This window comes from Conger conger, chromosome 2 (genome assembly GCF_963514075.1).
Source record: "Conger conger chromosome 2, fConCon1.1, whole genome shotgun sequence".
Lineage (NCBI taxonomy): Eukaryota > Metazoa > Chordata > Actinopteri > Anguilliformes > Congridae > Conger > Conger conger.
In genome coordinates this window covers 66,418,349-66,431,988 of record NC_083761.1, presented here as the reverse complement: position 1 = coordinate 66,431,988, position 13,640 = coordinate 66,418,349, and the positions used below count along the sequence as shown (strand labels likewise).

Genomic DNA, 13,640 nt, shown 5'->3' with positions numbered 1-13,640 from the left:
TTTTGTGTGTTTCTTTTAATTGGAGAGATTTTTGGAATGCTCTGAACATGGAATAATTCTGCCCCCATGTGGTGACCAACAAGGTTGCCATGCTATCGCGTACATTCAAACATCCGTGTCCCTTGAGAAGACATTAGATACCATATAGCTGAGATTAAAGATTCTACAATCATTAGGCAGACATGAGCCTTAACCTGCCCGTGGTTTGGTGAAGGGAATCTGAGAATGAGAGAGCGCAGCATGCATGCCAGAGTGATCTCACACACCATTCACAGCGTTTGCTTTATGTGCATCAGGGACACAAGACCATCACCGACATGTGAAGGAGAGTTTATTTATTTATTTAGAAGCATTTCTTACAGGGGCAAAGGGAAATGAATGGCCAGTGCCTGCAGCAAGGTAACAAATGCATTTTGTGTCAAATTGATTCACTTTCAGACCTCCATGCATATCGTTGTTTGCAACGGAAGTGCAAATTTGGACCGGTCTATTCCGTCTGATGTTCTGTTGACCCAAGGTTTGATGGATTCAGAATAGCCTGAGGTGTTTTTGTATACAGGCTCTTCCATTATGATTGAGTTACATTTGAGTGGATAACCTGTACTCAATGAGGCAATTAAGCCTCTGGGGGTTATGACGTATCAGGCTGGGGTTAAGAGCAGGATAGATTTCAAAAGGAAAATGGCCTCCATCAAGCTGGATGAATTGATGTTTATTCTACTTAAAGGTCCATGCCATTTCTTGTCAACGATTAAAACTAAAAGCATATTTAATTCCTGTTCAATGATTGAGAACAAACAGCATGAATCAGTCTGCCCTTTACCTCTTCCAATATGCAGTTTTCATCTGCAAACAACATGGGGAGAATACAAAGCAATTTAAATTCAAACCTTTCCCACTTGAATTGCTGTTATCATTTGGATTCTCAATCATTTCTGCCTGGTTTGCCTGGTCTATTCATATATATATATATATATATATATATTTATTTTTTTAAACACCGAGAGGAAGCAAAACATATCCCATGTTCGAAGTGTTTAAGTCCCAGCCAGTCCGGGCGCGAAGCTTGTCCGTGTCAAAGGTATTCTCTTCAGAGAAAGGAGCGCATTATCACAGGCTGTCAGCAGCGGTGACAAACAGCCGGCTGACACCCGCACCCCCCTGCAACTCCATCTCCGCAAAACGAAGCGGACCATTGATCCCCCGCCGCTCCGGATCCCGCAGCGTTTAAAACGAGAGGCTGAACAGCCCTCCCCGAAACTCAGCCCGACCCCACCCCTCCGCGCAGCCCGGGGAGACGCGAGCGAGGCGCCGGGCTCATCTCTTAAGCACATTTCACGCCTCGTTACCTCGCTCCTCATTTCGGGCGCGCGGTCCTCTCCTGGTCAGGTGCCATCCGCTAATGTGCTGGAAATGAGCCGTGAGCGGTACAGTCTTGAGTCAGTGCGGTTGATCCTCATTGGGAGCTGAAACTCCATCACGGCTCAACGAGAGGCCGGTTCAATAACGGCGGCAAACAAGGGCCGGGCGGCGCCGCAAGCCACCAGCGAGACGAGGAGCAAACGGCTCCGGCTGTGACAACGGGCCCTCGCAGGTCGACAGGAACCCGCTCAGAACAGCCAGCAAGAACAAAACGGCGAGGTAGAGCGGTCTGTAATGGGGCTACTACTTCCGACATGGTAGCTACAGTGGAAAACTAAGTGCATTGAGAGCAGGAAACGCAGTAGCATCAATACTGTACGGGACACGCTACTTCACTGTGATCTTTCTTGATGGGTCTTAATTAGATGGAAGACTGTAGTTTCTACTGGAGGCAGAAGACTGACAGCTTTCATTGAAAACGGTTACCCCAAATCTGAAAATCATGGAACCAAATGTGTCAAGAAAAAAGAGCTTGAAGGAGAAGAGAAGTCTTTTAATGTAGCAGCTGTCAAAATATGTCAGCGCCACGTTTCCAAGTCAACGTGCGCGAACGTCCCATAAGGGTGAGAATGTGAAGATCTCTTAACATTCAGGTCTCTATAAGATCAAACACTGGAAAACAAGGAAGCAAAATTCAACACCATGCCTTCATTAAAACAGTCCGACTTTTAATTTAAAAGGTACAAACATGTCAAAATATGCAACAGATAAATATATAAAAGCTAACAGACCAGGAGCAGGTCTTTTATTGGTCCACATTCTGCACTAGTGCCATCAAGCACCGGTGGAGTCCAGGACCTGCTGGGGGTCTGATGACGTCATCAGCAGGAAGAGGCGCTTGGAGAGCTCTGGGCCAACCCTGCGCGTAGTGGAGGTCACGCCCTCCCCGCGGCGAATCAGAACGTCCGAAAGGAGGGAGAGTTTCTCACGCTCTGTCCTGCACCGCCCGTACGCCTGCATCAAGCAACAGGAATCAATGCGGGAGGAGGCGCTACATGTATTACAAACAGGACCTTTAACATGAAGCATAGCCCCGGTCTTATCGTATTTAAAAAAAACATCCCTTTAATCTGCCCACAAAACCCTGCATTTTAATTAAGAGTCCGCCTCACGCTCAGTTAATGCAGCGAGCCTCATCCTGCTCACAATTTACCAGAAGCAGCCGGGAGGCTGACAGGCAGCGAACTGCCACTCACGCAAGGAGGCATCGATTTGTTTTAGACAAGCACCAGCAATCACATCCCTAAAGCAAGCCTGACACCTGCCAACAAACACAGCGGGAGAAGCCCTTAAAGAAGCGGGAAAAGAACACGAGCATGCCAGCCTATGTCCACCCCGCATGGCCCAATCAGAGGCGGGGTGAAATACTACCGCTCCTTACACACAAACAGATGTTGCAAAATGGCTGTTGTGGTCACTGCCAGTGACTGAACAAGCGGTGTCTGCTAGCTAGCCATCAAATCCGGATGCTAATAACTTTTTAAGTCCTCCACCTGCCAATGTCTGTGTTTGGGCGCTGGGCGGCTTTTTGGTGGGAGATAACTCACAGATAGTAATCAATAGGCGAGCACCAAATGGACAGCACAACAACTGCGAACACGAGTCTTTCTCTTTATCGTTTCTTGCTCTGAGGTTTGTTGGTCTGCTACCCTTATTTACAAAGACATTCGCTTATTTTTAGATCACTATCATCCAAAGCAGCAGAGTGGTTGCCTGTTCACAAATCCAACGATTCAATCCCTAAAGCAGTGTTATCGTACCCCACTCAGATGGGGGTTTGGAAATAGATTGGGTGGTTATCAATAGCAGAAGAAAAAAGGTTAGGTGTTTGATGTTACCCCAGATATTTCCAAAAAGAAGACCTGGCGGGGAACCTAAATGTACTGAAGCCAAAATCGATTACACATCCTCTGCCAAAGTTCAAGAATGATGCAACAACGTGGTGAAAGCTCTACTTGGCATAGCAGATGACATATTTCTTCTACTCCCAAACTGCAGTTATGGATCTTTACCCTTCCAGTGCTTGTCTGTAGCTATTTTTGGTTCCAGCCTCATCACCATAGGCCTATTTGAGTTTCAATACAAGCACGTTCCGGCGTTCTGCTTGCGTATGTGTGCCCATGTGTTTGTGTGCGTGTGTGTGTGTGTGCATGTGTGTGCATGTGTGTGCATGTGCGGGCGCGTGTGTGCATGTGCGGGCGCGTGTGTGCACGTGCGTATGTGTGTGTGCGTGAGCGTGTGTTTGAGCGTATGTGTGAGCGCGTGTGTGCGCGTGTATATGCCTGTGTGCGCGTGTGTGCGTGCATGCGTGTGTGTGTGTGTGTGTGTGTGTGCGTGCGTGCGAGTGCGTGTGTGCATGTGTGTGCATGTGTGTGTGTGTGCGTGTGCAGTCACCTGAGCCAGCAGCTTTGGGGAGGGGTACGCAGCGAGGACGGCACTGGCCATGTCGGGGCTGACACGGTTGAGCTGCTGGAGCTGCCTCTTCCACACCTGCAGCAGGCCCTTCCCCGCGCGGTCCGCCCTGCAGCCTCCAGCCCACTCGCTCTCCAGGCAGAAGCTGAAGCCCGTCTGCTCCCGCTCCCTCCTGAGGGACAGAGCCACAAAGGCTGCCGCGATACGGTCCGCTCCTGCTTTTCAGCGCGCCACGTACCGCTGTGTTCAACGACCTCGTCAAGATCAGCGCCGTGAACCGCGCTCAAAATGTATCCCACGGCAGCCAGCTGGAGTCCTCAGCTCTTAAACACCCATTTCACACATGCAGTCACTCACTTGAAAGGCGCCTCTGCCACAGCTTTGGTGGACATGGCGATGAAATCGGAGAAGTCCTTCCAGGAGGGCAGGAAGCGCGTCTGAACGCCGGTGTGAAGCTGCAGGTGCACCAGGGCCTGGGGGAGGCAGGAACATGGTCAGAGACAGAAAGGACCACAGACCCGCCACATCACGCCGCTTCTGAGGACAACCGCAATCGCCATGCAGACAGCGTCTCTTTATCCGCTGAGGCAGCAGAACACGTATTAAAAAATGAAAAGAAAGAAGGAGGGGGAAGGGTCAGGTTTTTGACTTGTTTTCTGTGCAGACTGCGGAATGAGATGGATTGGAGACGACGCAGAGATAACAGACGCTCTCGGCCGTAGCTGGTGAGAAGAAACCTGCCTCCTCCACCTCCACCCGGGTCACGTCAGGAAGCTGCCCTCCTCCCTCTTTTCTCCTCCTCCTCTTCCCCGTCCCATGCTCCTCTCCTAGCACAGCCTGCCGGTGCCTCTTCTGCACCTGAGACTTCTGGGATCTGCAGATAAGGGTGTTTATGTCATTCATGAAGAGCACTCTGTTCTCTGTATAATTCACAGCTCAAAAGAAAATCAAGGCCTTTCTGACCCACCGTACTGTTAGAAAAACTCTTAACAAAGAGCAAAAACCAAAGGGGGGTGGTTCACACAGTCACACCGCAGTATTAGTGCCAAGTACACGTTAGACTGACATTCCCTCACCTGAAGTACTTCTCCAGGTCAATGACAGCCAGGCTGAGGGTCTGGCCTGAGCTGCGTGACAGTAGGCTGAGTGTCCATGCAGTAAGAGTCAGGCCACAGTCCATACCGTAGCTCTTCTGCTCCTGCAAAGGAGGCAGTCAAGCTCGCAGGCCCATTTCACTCGGAGTGAATGAATGCTCGTATTGAACCCACGCCATGTTATGCAACGCAAACATATGTGACCACGCAACTGCCCACAAAGGAAATTAGTGGTGGCAGACAAATCCATAGCTAATCTGTTGGACCATGACTTCATTTCAACCAGTTTCTCAATTTGCATTCTGTTGATTGTAGACCAGATGTCCACAGGCACCGAATGTGTTATACAAGTCTTTTCCCGCACATTATCTTTATTTAGGGCCAAATGCCATAGAATAATTTTTCACTGTATTATTATATACACTCAGTGACCACTTTATTATGTAGACCTGCACACCAGCTTGTTAATGAAAATATCTAATCAGCCAATCATGAGGCAGCAACTAAATGCATAAAAGCATGCAATCAAGGTCAAGAAGTTTTCAGACCAGATGTCCGAATGGGGAAGAAACGTGATCTAAGTGACTTTGAGCATGGAATGATTGTTGGTGCCAGACAGGGTGGTTACAGTATCTCAGAAATTACTGATCTCCTGGGATTTTCAGACACAACAATCTAGTGTTTGCAGAGAATGGTGGGGAAAAAACTAAAAACATCCAGTGAGCAGCAGTTCTGTGGGCAGAAGCGTATTGTTAATGAGAGAGGTCAGAGAAGGGCCGACTTGTCAAAGCTGACAGCAACGTGACAGTAACGTAAATAATCACACATTACAAGAGTGGTATACAGAAGACTAAGTGGATAGGCTACAGCAGCAGAAGACCAATAATGCTCACTGAGTGTACACACACACATATATACAACCTGTAGTCATTTGAGTCCACTTATATTCAGCACCTGCACATTAAAATCTCAGTTTTTCATAGTTTACTGTGTATTCTGGATCCCCCTCATTAGACATAGATTTCTAAAAAAGCAATTTGCAGACTGCACTGCACTGCTCATTAGAACAGATGCAGATATGGATGGCAGCATATCAGTATCTGTTCAAACCATTCACCAGATGCAGAAGTAATGAATCTCACAATCATGCTTTGCTCACTTACGATATGCATGAGTAGTGCCTAACCGCAGAATCTAACAAAATACACATACATGATCTTTCATGATGATACTCAGGACTATGATTATCAATAGCAGTATTAACAAAAATGAGAGCAGAAATGGGCGGCCTGTAGTGTAGTGGTTAAGGTAAAGGACTGGGACACGCAAGGTCGGTGGTTCTAATCCCGGTGTAGCCGCGATAAGATCCGCACAGCCGACGGGCCCTTGAGCAAGCCTCTGGTCATACCTGACTGTGACTGTTGACCATGGAGACGAAGTCCTCAACAGGCACATTGATTATGGTGTGGGATTCCGGAATAGACTGCATCTGTCCTGTCTGCCAATCGGAAAGCAAGCCTCTGGTCATACCTGACTGTGACTGTTGACCATGGAGACGAAGTCCTCAACAGGCACATTGATTATGGTGTGGGATTCCGGAATAGACTGCATCTGTCCTGTCTGCCAATCGGAAAGCAAGCCTCTGGTCATACCTGACTGTGACTGTTGACCATGGAGACGAAGTCCTCAACAGGCACATTGATTATGGTGTGGGATTCCGGAATAGACTGCATCTGCCCTGTCTGCCAATCGGAAAGCATGTGGGGAAAATCAACGGGAAGCTCTAGATGGAAAACCCATCCTGAGGGGATTGTGTCAAAGCATGCAGGTTTTTGTGGGATGCATGTGTCTATCGGAGATAAGCTCCGCTTACCTGTGCTGGAGTCCTCCTGGCCCAGGTGATGCTGCAGGGCAGGAGCTGACTCTCTATGGCACAGCTACAGCCCAGAGCCTGCAGGGATGTGAGCAGCACGCCACCGCCGTCCAGCTGCAACAGAGCTGTACAAACGCAGCAAACCCTGTTCAGATATGTCCGTCAGCCCCACCTCTCCTAGCATAGCTCACAACTCCAATACCATTAAAACACTGAGCCCTATATATAGCCATAAATACCAATAATAGCTATAATTATGCATTTAGACAAGTGCTCAAGTTCTTAACATAAAGTTGTTTCTTCTCCCACCAAAGGGGGGCAGCAAAATCTTCTATGGTTAATGGTTACAATGAGGTTGTTATTGTTAATCAGGAAATTAAGAGACTTTTTTCAGTTAACATTGGTATTTCACATCTGTTAATATTACAGGCTACCCATCACATGCTATATATACGTATACATATACATATACATATACACAACACGTGCGATTATGGGATCATAATGGAAGTAGCCAGGAATGTTATTTTTAGCATTTATTTAGCACATTAACTTAAAAGATGGAGCAGTATTGTATTCCATCAGAGGCATGGAAGAGTTCCATATTTTTAAATGGCTGTTTTAAACCGGTTGTGTTCCCTGAAACATTTTGGAATTTGCTATTTTAATGCCTTGAGAAAATGTTTCTACACACCAGATGTCATTTTTGGCACAGCACTCCGGAGGCATATGACTGCAGTAGCTCTTGTTAAGCTTGTTCGCCGATTTCAAACTAAACGCCCCCGCTGCTGAATTAAGATTTTTAGAGTTCGCTTGTGTATTTCACATGCTTAATGACTTTTTGTTCCCATTTCGGGAGTAAAAACTGGACGATGTCATTCGGGTCAATAATGTCAAGGCAGCACTGATAATTACTGATAAATTGATGCAGTCTTAATCTAAACAATACTGCAGCGTTTCATTAGGTCACCAAGTGGATTACAGCATTACTGCCAACAGGGAGACACCTGCCTGGGTCCACAGACACGACCATGTGCTTGATGCACTCCTCGGGCCTCAGAGCCTTTGCCGCATCCGCAAGAGCTCTCTTCTCCACCCTGTCCTTGTCCAACTGCAGCTTGCGCACCTCCTTCTCCACCTGATGCCTCTCCCGAGCCTCCTTCCTCTTCAGAGCCTCCACTCTGGCTGCCTCGACCTCTGCCGGACTCCGTTTGGCCACCTTCTTCTTTGGAGGAGAGGCACCCACGTCCGCACGCGGGCAGTACCCCGACGCCTCAGGGGCCCATGAGCTTTCTTCATCTCCCTCCTGGTCAAGGAGGACAGGGGTGTTGCGGTGGCCTGCTGAGGTGGGGTCTGAGCTAGTTTTGTAACGGTGCGGTTGCACAGAAGGGTGAGGGCGGCTGGCAGAGGCGTGCTGGGGTGGATCTGGCCGCACGGCAGTTGTGGATGTTGAGGAACCACCTAGGCGCTCCTTCAGTCTCACTGCCAGGGGCACAAAAACCTCCTCCTCACTGTCACTGCTGAGCAAGACCACCTGCTCCTCCCTCTGCTGTCGGAGCAGAGAAGAGGGCTCCGGGTGGAAGCCTGAGAACGGTGGTGCCAAGCTCTCGGAGTCTGAGCTGTTGAGGACCACCAGTTCATCTGCCTCCATTTGCCTGCGGCCTCTTTGACTGTTTGAGAGCTGTAGGAAGTCATAGATTGGGAGTTCCTCTGCGTCACTGGAGTCTTCATCACTGGGTTGGGCATTATGTGTGCTGCCTACCATGCTGCTGAACCTGTCCAAATGCAAAATTTCAGAATGTACGCACTAGGGTCTGTGATATGGCAAATGACAAACAGGAAATAGGCGCAAACAACATTAGCACTGGATAACAACAGTAGTATTTAAAGGAGTAACATGGTGGTTGAATGTGACAGTTGCCAGTGGTCTTTAGGCAACAATAAAACAAATGTGCATAATTTGTTTTTATTATGCAATAATTTCATGTATTTCAAAAATTATTTTTTTATAGGCCTAAATTTCCCACTATAAAAGTTCACCCAAATTGTCTGGGCGCGGTAATGAGAACTGTCGCTGACTGACCGTGCTTTCCACACTTTGTTGTTTGTTACCATAGGTACCTCCATGATACGCGCTCATCTTTTCACAAGCTAGCTCGCTTAGTATATCAATTATTGATAGCTAAGGTAAGGACGCTGACTTATCCAATAATTATTTCTGCAAGCCAAGTTAAAATAAATTTAAAAAAACTATAACGTCTTTATGAAATCAAATTAGCAAGCTAAAGTAATCGATAACGTCACCATGTGAAAGCAAACTAGCTAACTTAGAAATAGAAATAAATAGAAATAAAATGGTCTAATAGACCTTAAAAGGCAGATTTAAGTGAACCTAACTTGAGTCAAATATTTGCATTGTCGTGCCTGTGGCCAGCGGCGCAAACTATGGGTCACGAGTTATATGGGAGGGATAAGGGGAGTGGTTATCCTCATTGGACGCATAACGAGGAGAACATTCAAACCCGTTTGAAAATAGGACGATGCATTTAAAACGCTTACTTCACCAAAACTAAAGAACGGACATATGCAATATGTTCATCGTCTTTCTGCTATGCCCTCTTGTGAAAATTGCATATAAAAACCTAGAAGGGTATTAAACTAGGTAATTTTAGCGAATCAGCGAGCCAAATTACACCGCAAAGCTCTGCCGATATCTGCCAAATGCAAATTGATGGCTTACTATGCCAGTTAACTAGCTAACCCAACATGGGCACATTTTGTTACAAGCTTACTACTGTCGCGAGAGACAAGTAACTAAAGCATAACGTTAACGTAACTAATTGTTGACATATTCATACCGTAACTTAGTTAGCCAGCTAGCTAACGTTAACTGTTCAATAGGAGGTTCAGCCAGTTAAACTCTGTACAATAAACTTTTTGAGTGGTCACGTAATTGTAGACTTCACTGAAATAAGACTCAATATTTGATGCTATTACTTAAGAAATATCGTGTGTTACCTGTATTGTTACTGAGGCACTGGCACTGCAAACTATAAAAACATGTATCAATCTTGGATTTCCCGGGCAAGTAGCGTTAGAACTGATACATTTTATTAGTAGAGATATGTACTATGCATTGTTTTCCTGTTGAAATAAAAAGATCAGAATGGTACTGAATAACCGGAAGTAACTCAGTAAAAGAGTTCCGTGTGCATTGTGATTCATTCATAGAACGTCATATACAAAGCCATACCTTACATCAGTATCTTGCTGTTCTTGAGGATCTTTGTATATTTAACTAGATGACGATTTCCCCTCAAAGGTTAAAGTGTACAGAAGATTTCAAAATGGCTGCGCTCACGTCCTTGCTTCTTAAATCCAGACCAGGTCATTATAAAACGAGTCAGATTGTTTGTTTTATGTTTTAGTAATAGTATAGATTAATTGATTGCGTGTGTTATTCTTATGGAACTTATACGTTTGCTTTTTAAATGTTACGCTATAATATCTTGAAGTTGTTCTTCATGTAGCTAATGTTAACAATTGTATCTAACGTTAGCTAGACTGGCCAAATAACCATACCGCAAGATAAAATGCTGCAACTAGATTTGAGCAGACTAGCTAGCCAGCCTGACCTTATTATTTAACAACGTTCATGCACACAGACCTAGATTATGTTAGGCTGCCTTTAACATAAGCCCTATATTTGAATGCCATTTACACTGACAAAATGTTATCCTAACTCGCTGCTAAACAGGGATTAGATCAGAGTTGTAATATTGTTACTCGGTCTGGCTAATGTTGTCGTAAAATATAGTCTTACCATGAAGAATCCCTAACTTTTTTACATGCTGGGCAGGTGTTAATGGAAAGCGAATCTACAGCTTGTGTTGGCACAAGCAATGCTGAAAACAGTGTCATTTCGAACACATGCGGACACGTGCGGCATACAGTTATGTGCTGTCAGTAATGCTACGACAGTGTTGAAAATGCTGCGACAGAAACGCCGATAGATTCACTTTGCGGTCACATCTGTCCAGAATGTAAACAAGTCAGATTTTCACAGTATGAGGAAATGTTACGTTTCCTAGGAAGGCCACAGGGCAGGAATCTGCTACCCAACGTAGGTAATGTCTTCTGAGCTGACTATCATATTTGCTCAAAGTACCATGTACCGTACCTCACATTACTTATATATGCGTATGTATGTTCTCATTTCATCGAAGGCACACTGCTGCCCTGCCAGCCCTTCTGGGTGGTGTCCTGGAGGGATGCATCCAAAAAGTCTGGGGGGTCTTCTAAGAACCTTGGAGGAAGGAGTCCTGGGCGCAGATATGGGATAAAGCATTTAGATGGTATGTCAATTAACCAGTATTATCACAATGACTTGTTTTGAACTTTGTTCGAACAGTATATTAGCCCATATAATTCAGATTTGTTGCCTAATATTTGTGTATCACTGAGTACGGATGCCAGTGATACACAAATACTCTGAGAGCACTTTATTAGTTATTTTTTTAGACTTAAGTATTCTGCTGCTGTAGCTTATCCACTTGTTGATGAGTTGTGCTACATACTACATACTACATATTACAACAATTGTTGTAATATGTCATTATTTGCGTTACTGTCACCTTCCTGTCAGCTTTCACCTACCTGGCCCATCTCCTCTGACCTCTCATCAACAAGGCGTTTCTGCTCACAGGATACTTTTTGTTTTTCACACCACTCTCTGCTAATTCTGGAGACTGTTGTGTGTGGAAATTCCAGGAAATCACCAGTTTCTGAGATACTCAAACCAGCCTGTCTGGCACCAACAGTCGTTCCACGGTCGAAGTCTCTTGGATCACATTTTCTTCCCATTCTGATGTGAACATTAACTGAAGTTCCTGACCTGTATGCATTGCACTGCTCTGCTGCCGTGTGATTGGCTGATTAGATAGTTCAATGGATAAGTAGGTGTGCATTACAGTGGCTGTAAACATGCTATATAATAAACAGCTTTATAATATGCATCATTGTTATTAAAGTGTAATGTTTAAACATATTTCATGCATTAAACTTTACATATAGTGCAAAATTTCCATATCATATTCATGTAATGATATATTTAAAAATATATTTCTAGGAAATTTTGTCCATGCTGGTAACATCTTAGCCACGCAAGGACAATTGCGCTGGCGTCCAGGAGCACATGTAAGAGAAATTTTCCTGTTCCACATTTACCACCATGAGGTTATATTTCAGTGTATCATCACACTGTATTTGAACTGAACATTCATTTCCTTGTGTTCAAATAACCCAGGTTGGAATTGGTACCAATAGGACCCTGTACGCTCTTGAAGATGGCATTGTCAGGTTCACCAAGGAAGTCTACATACCACCTCCGCGCACCCCGGAAGCATTGTCGGTGATGAAGCTCCCAAGGGGAGCAGTGCTCTATAAGACTTTCATCAATGTTGTCCCAACCAAGCAAGAAGGGGTTTTCAAACTTATCGACATGGTATGAGCCTTGCCTGAACTCCATCTCCACCATGCCTCTGACTGGAGGTGCCAGCGTTTCATCTCAAGAACATGAGTCAATGGCCATTTTTTCCATTCTTTCAGTGTCACAAATTTGTCTTGGATCCTTGGTTTCATTTTATTCAATGTCATGTTATAGCGGTAAATGTTTATGCTCTATTTGTAAATAAAACAAATTCCTTTACATACAGTTCCACCTGGCTCTGCGAAGCTCCATATATATATATATATATATATATTTAATGTAAATATGTCTAATGTTTTATTGTATTTTATAGGCTAGCAATATTCTTCATTAAAAGAACTTGAACGAACAGAAGTTTCATTAGACATTATGAATGCTGAGCATTTGTATTTGTCACAACAGGGAACTAATTGGTTTAACTAGCTACTGCTTTGTTATTTAAAACATTTTGTTTGTATGATGGCTTCTTGTTTGTTGTTTAATCCCTTGTTGCTTAATTGAGGGGAACAAAGTGTGGTGTAGAGTGTTCCCCATGACGCCTCGTTTGGAGCCTGAATTTCATTTGCCATTGTCTCGGATGCCTCAGTGCTTGTCTGATCTGTGGGGTTACCTTTGTGTTCCCAAAGAGGAAGAGGATTACCAAAAAAAAAAAAAGTTCAAATCTGTTAGTTGGATTTTGAAACCGGGCTAGCTGGAGGACCTCATTAGTGCCACTATCTTCTCCCTGTGACTGTTGCTCAAGTGTTTAATGAGAAGGCTCTCTCCTGCTGGGGTGTTTAGGATTGTTAAATGGCAATTTAAGCAATTTAAAAACAAAACACAGTCAATGCCGAGTTGACATAATGAACAGTCATTCACCATACATTTTATTCCAAATTTTCTTGGTCTCGTCATGGTTTCATTTATTTTGTTTTGTCTCCAATGCTTATAAGCACTGGATTTAAAGGTATTTTCTGCAAAAATTTTAATTTGTGGAAGATTGAAAATGCCTGTGGATTGGTAGATTTTGGAATTGTATGCACTAAAATATACATAGTTTCTAAAAAGTATTAGCAATAGCTTGACCTGAACGATTTCTAAGCATCCCAAACTTGTGAAATTCCAGTGGTTACGTTTATTCATAATTAATTTTAGTATTCTTTTCAGAACATTCCATGGATCGATTAACTTTAATTCAATTTCTATACACTTTGCATTATTTAAGCCCTTCACATGTTGTTACATTGCAGTGTGGTTTATTATAATTTTAGAATAAAGTAGAGAAAGAGTTGATGAGGACAGGAAACCAAAAAACATCCACTGAGAAGAGGTGGAAACACCGTGGTCATCAACAGCTATTCTTCAGCCATCC

General features: G+C 44.6%; 2 protein-coding genes across 3 annotated transcripts; one reads left to right on the top strand and one right to left on the bottom strand.

Annotated features, from left to right (window-relative positions):
- Positions 1–2,092: 2,092 nt before the first annotated feature.
- On the bottom strand, positions 2,093–9,106 carry eme1 (essential meiotic structure-specific endonuclease 1). The gene is made up of 9 exons (XM_061231786.1): positions 8,885–9,106; positions 7,813–8,576; positions 6,802–6,926; positions 6,581–6,670; positions 4,911–5,032; positions 4,576–4,708; positions 4,192–4,307; positions 3,817–4,006; positions 2,093–2,376 (listed from the first exon to the last, which is right to left on the bottom strand). Exons 1-9 carry the CDS (start codon positions 8,926–8,928, stop codon positions 2,197–2,199), a joined length of 1,764 nt encoding a protein of 587 aa, XP_061087770.1. The 5' UTR covers positions 8,929–9,106; the 3' UTR covers positions 2,093–2,196.
- Positions 9,107–10,088: 982 nt separating this feature from the next.
- Positions 10,089–12,517, top strand: mrpl27 (mitochondrial ribosomal protein L27). 2 transcript variants are annotated; one of them, XM_061231785.1, is made up of 5 exons: positions 10,143–10,188; positions 10,893–10,928; positions 11,028–11,156; positions 11,930–11,997; positions 12,107–12,517. In XM_061231785.1, exons 1-5 carry the CDS (start codon positions 10,149–10,151, stop codon positions 12,308–12,310), a joined length of 477 nt encoding a protein of 158 aa, XP_061087769.1. In that variant the 5' UTR covers positions 10,143–10,148; the 3' UTR covers positions 12,311–12,517. The 2 variants fall into 2 exon arrangements, with proteins under 2 accessions (XP_061087767.1, XP_061087769.1); XM_061231783.1 differs by lacking the exon at positions 10,893–10,928 and having other exon boundaries at positions 10,089–10,188.
- Positions 12,518–13,640: the final 1,123 nt, after the last annotated feature.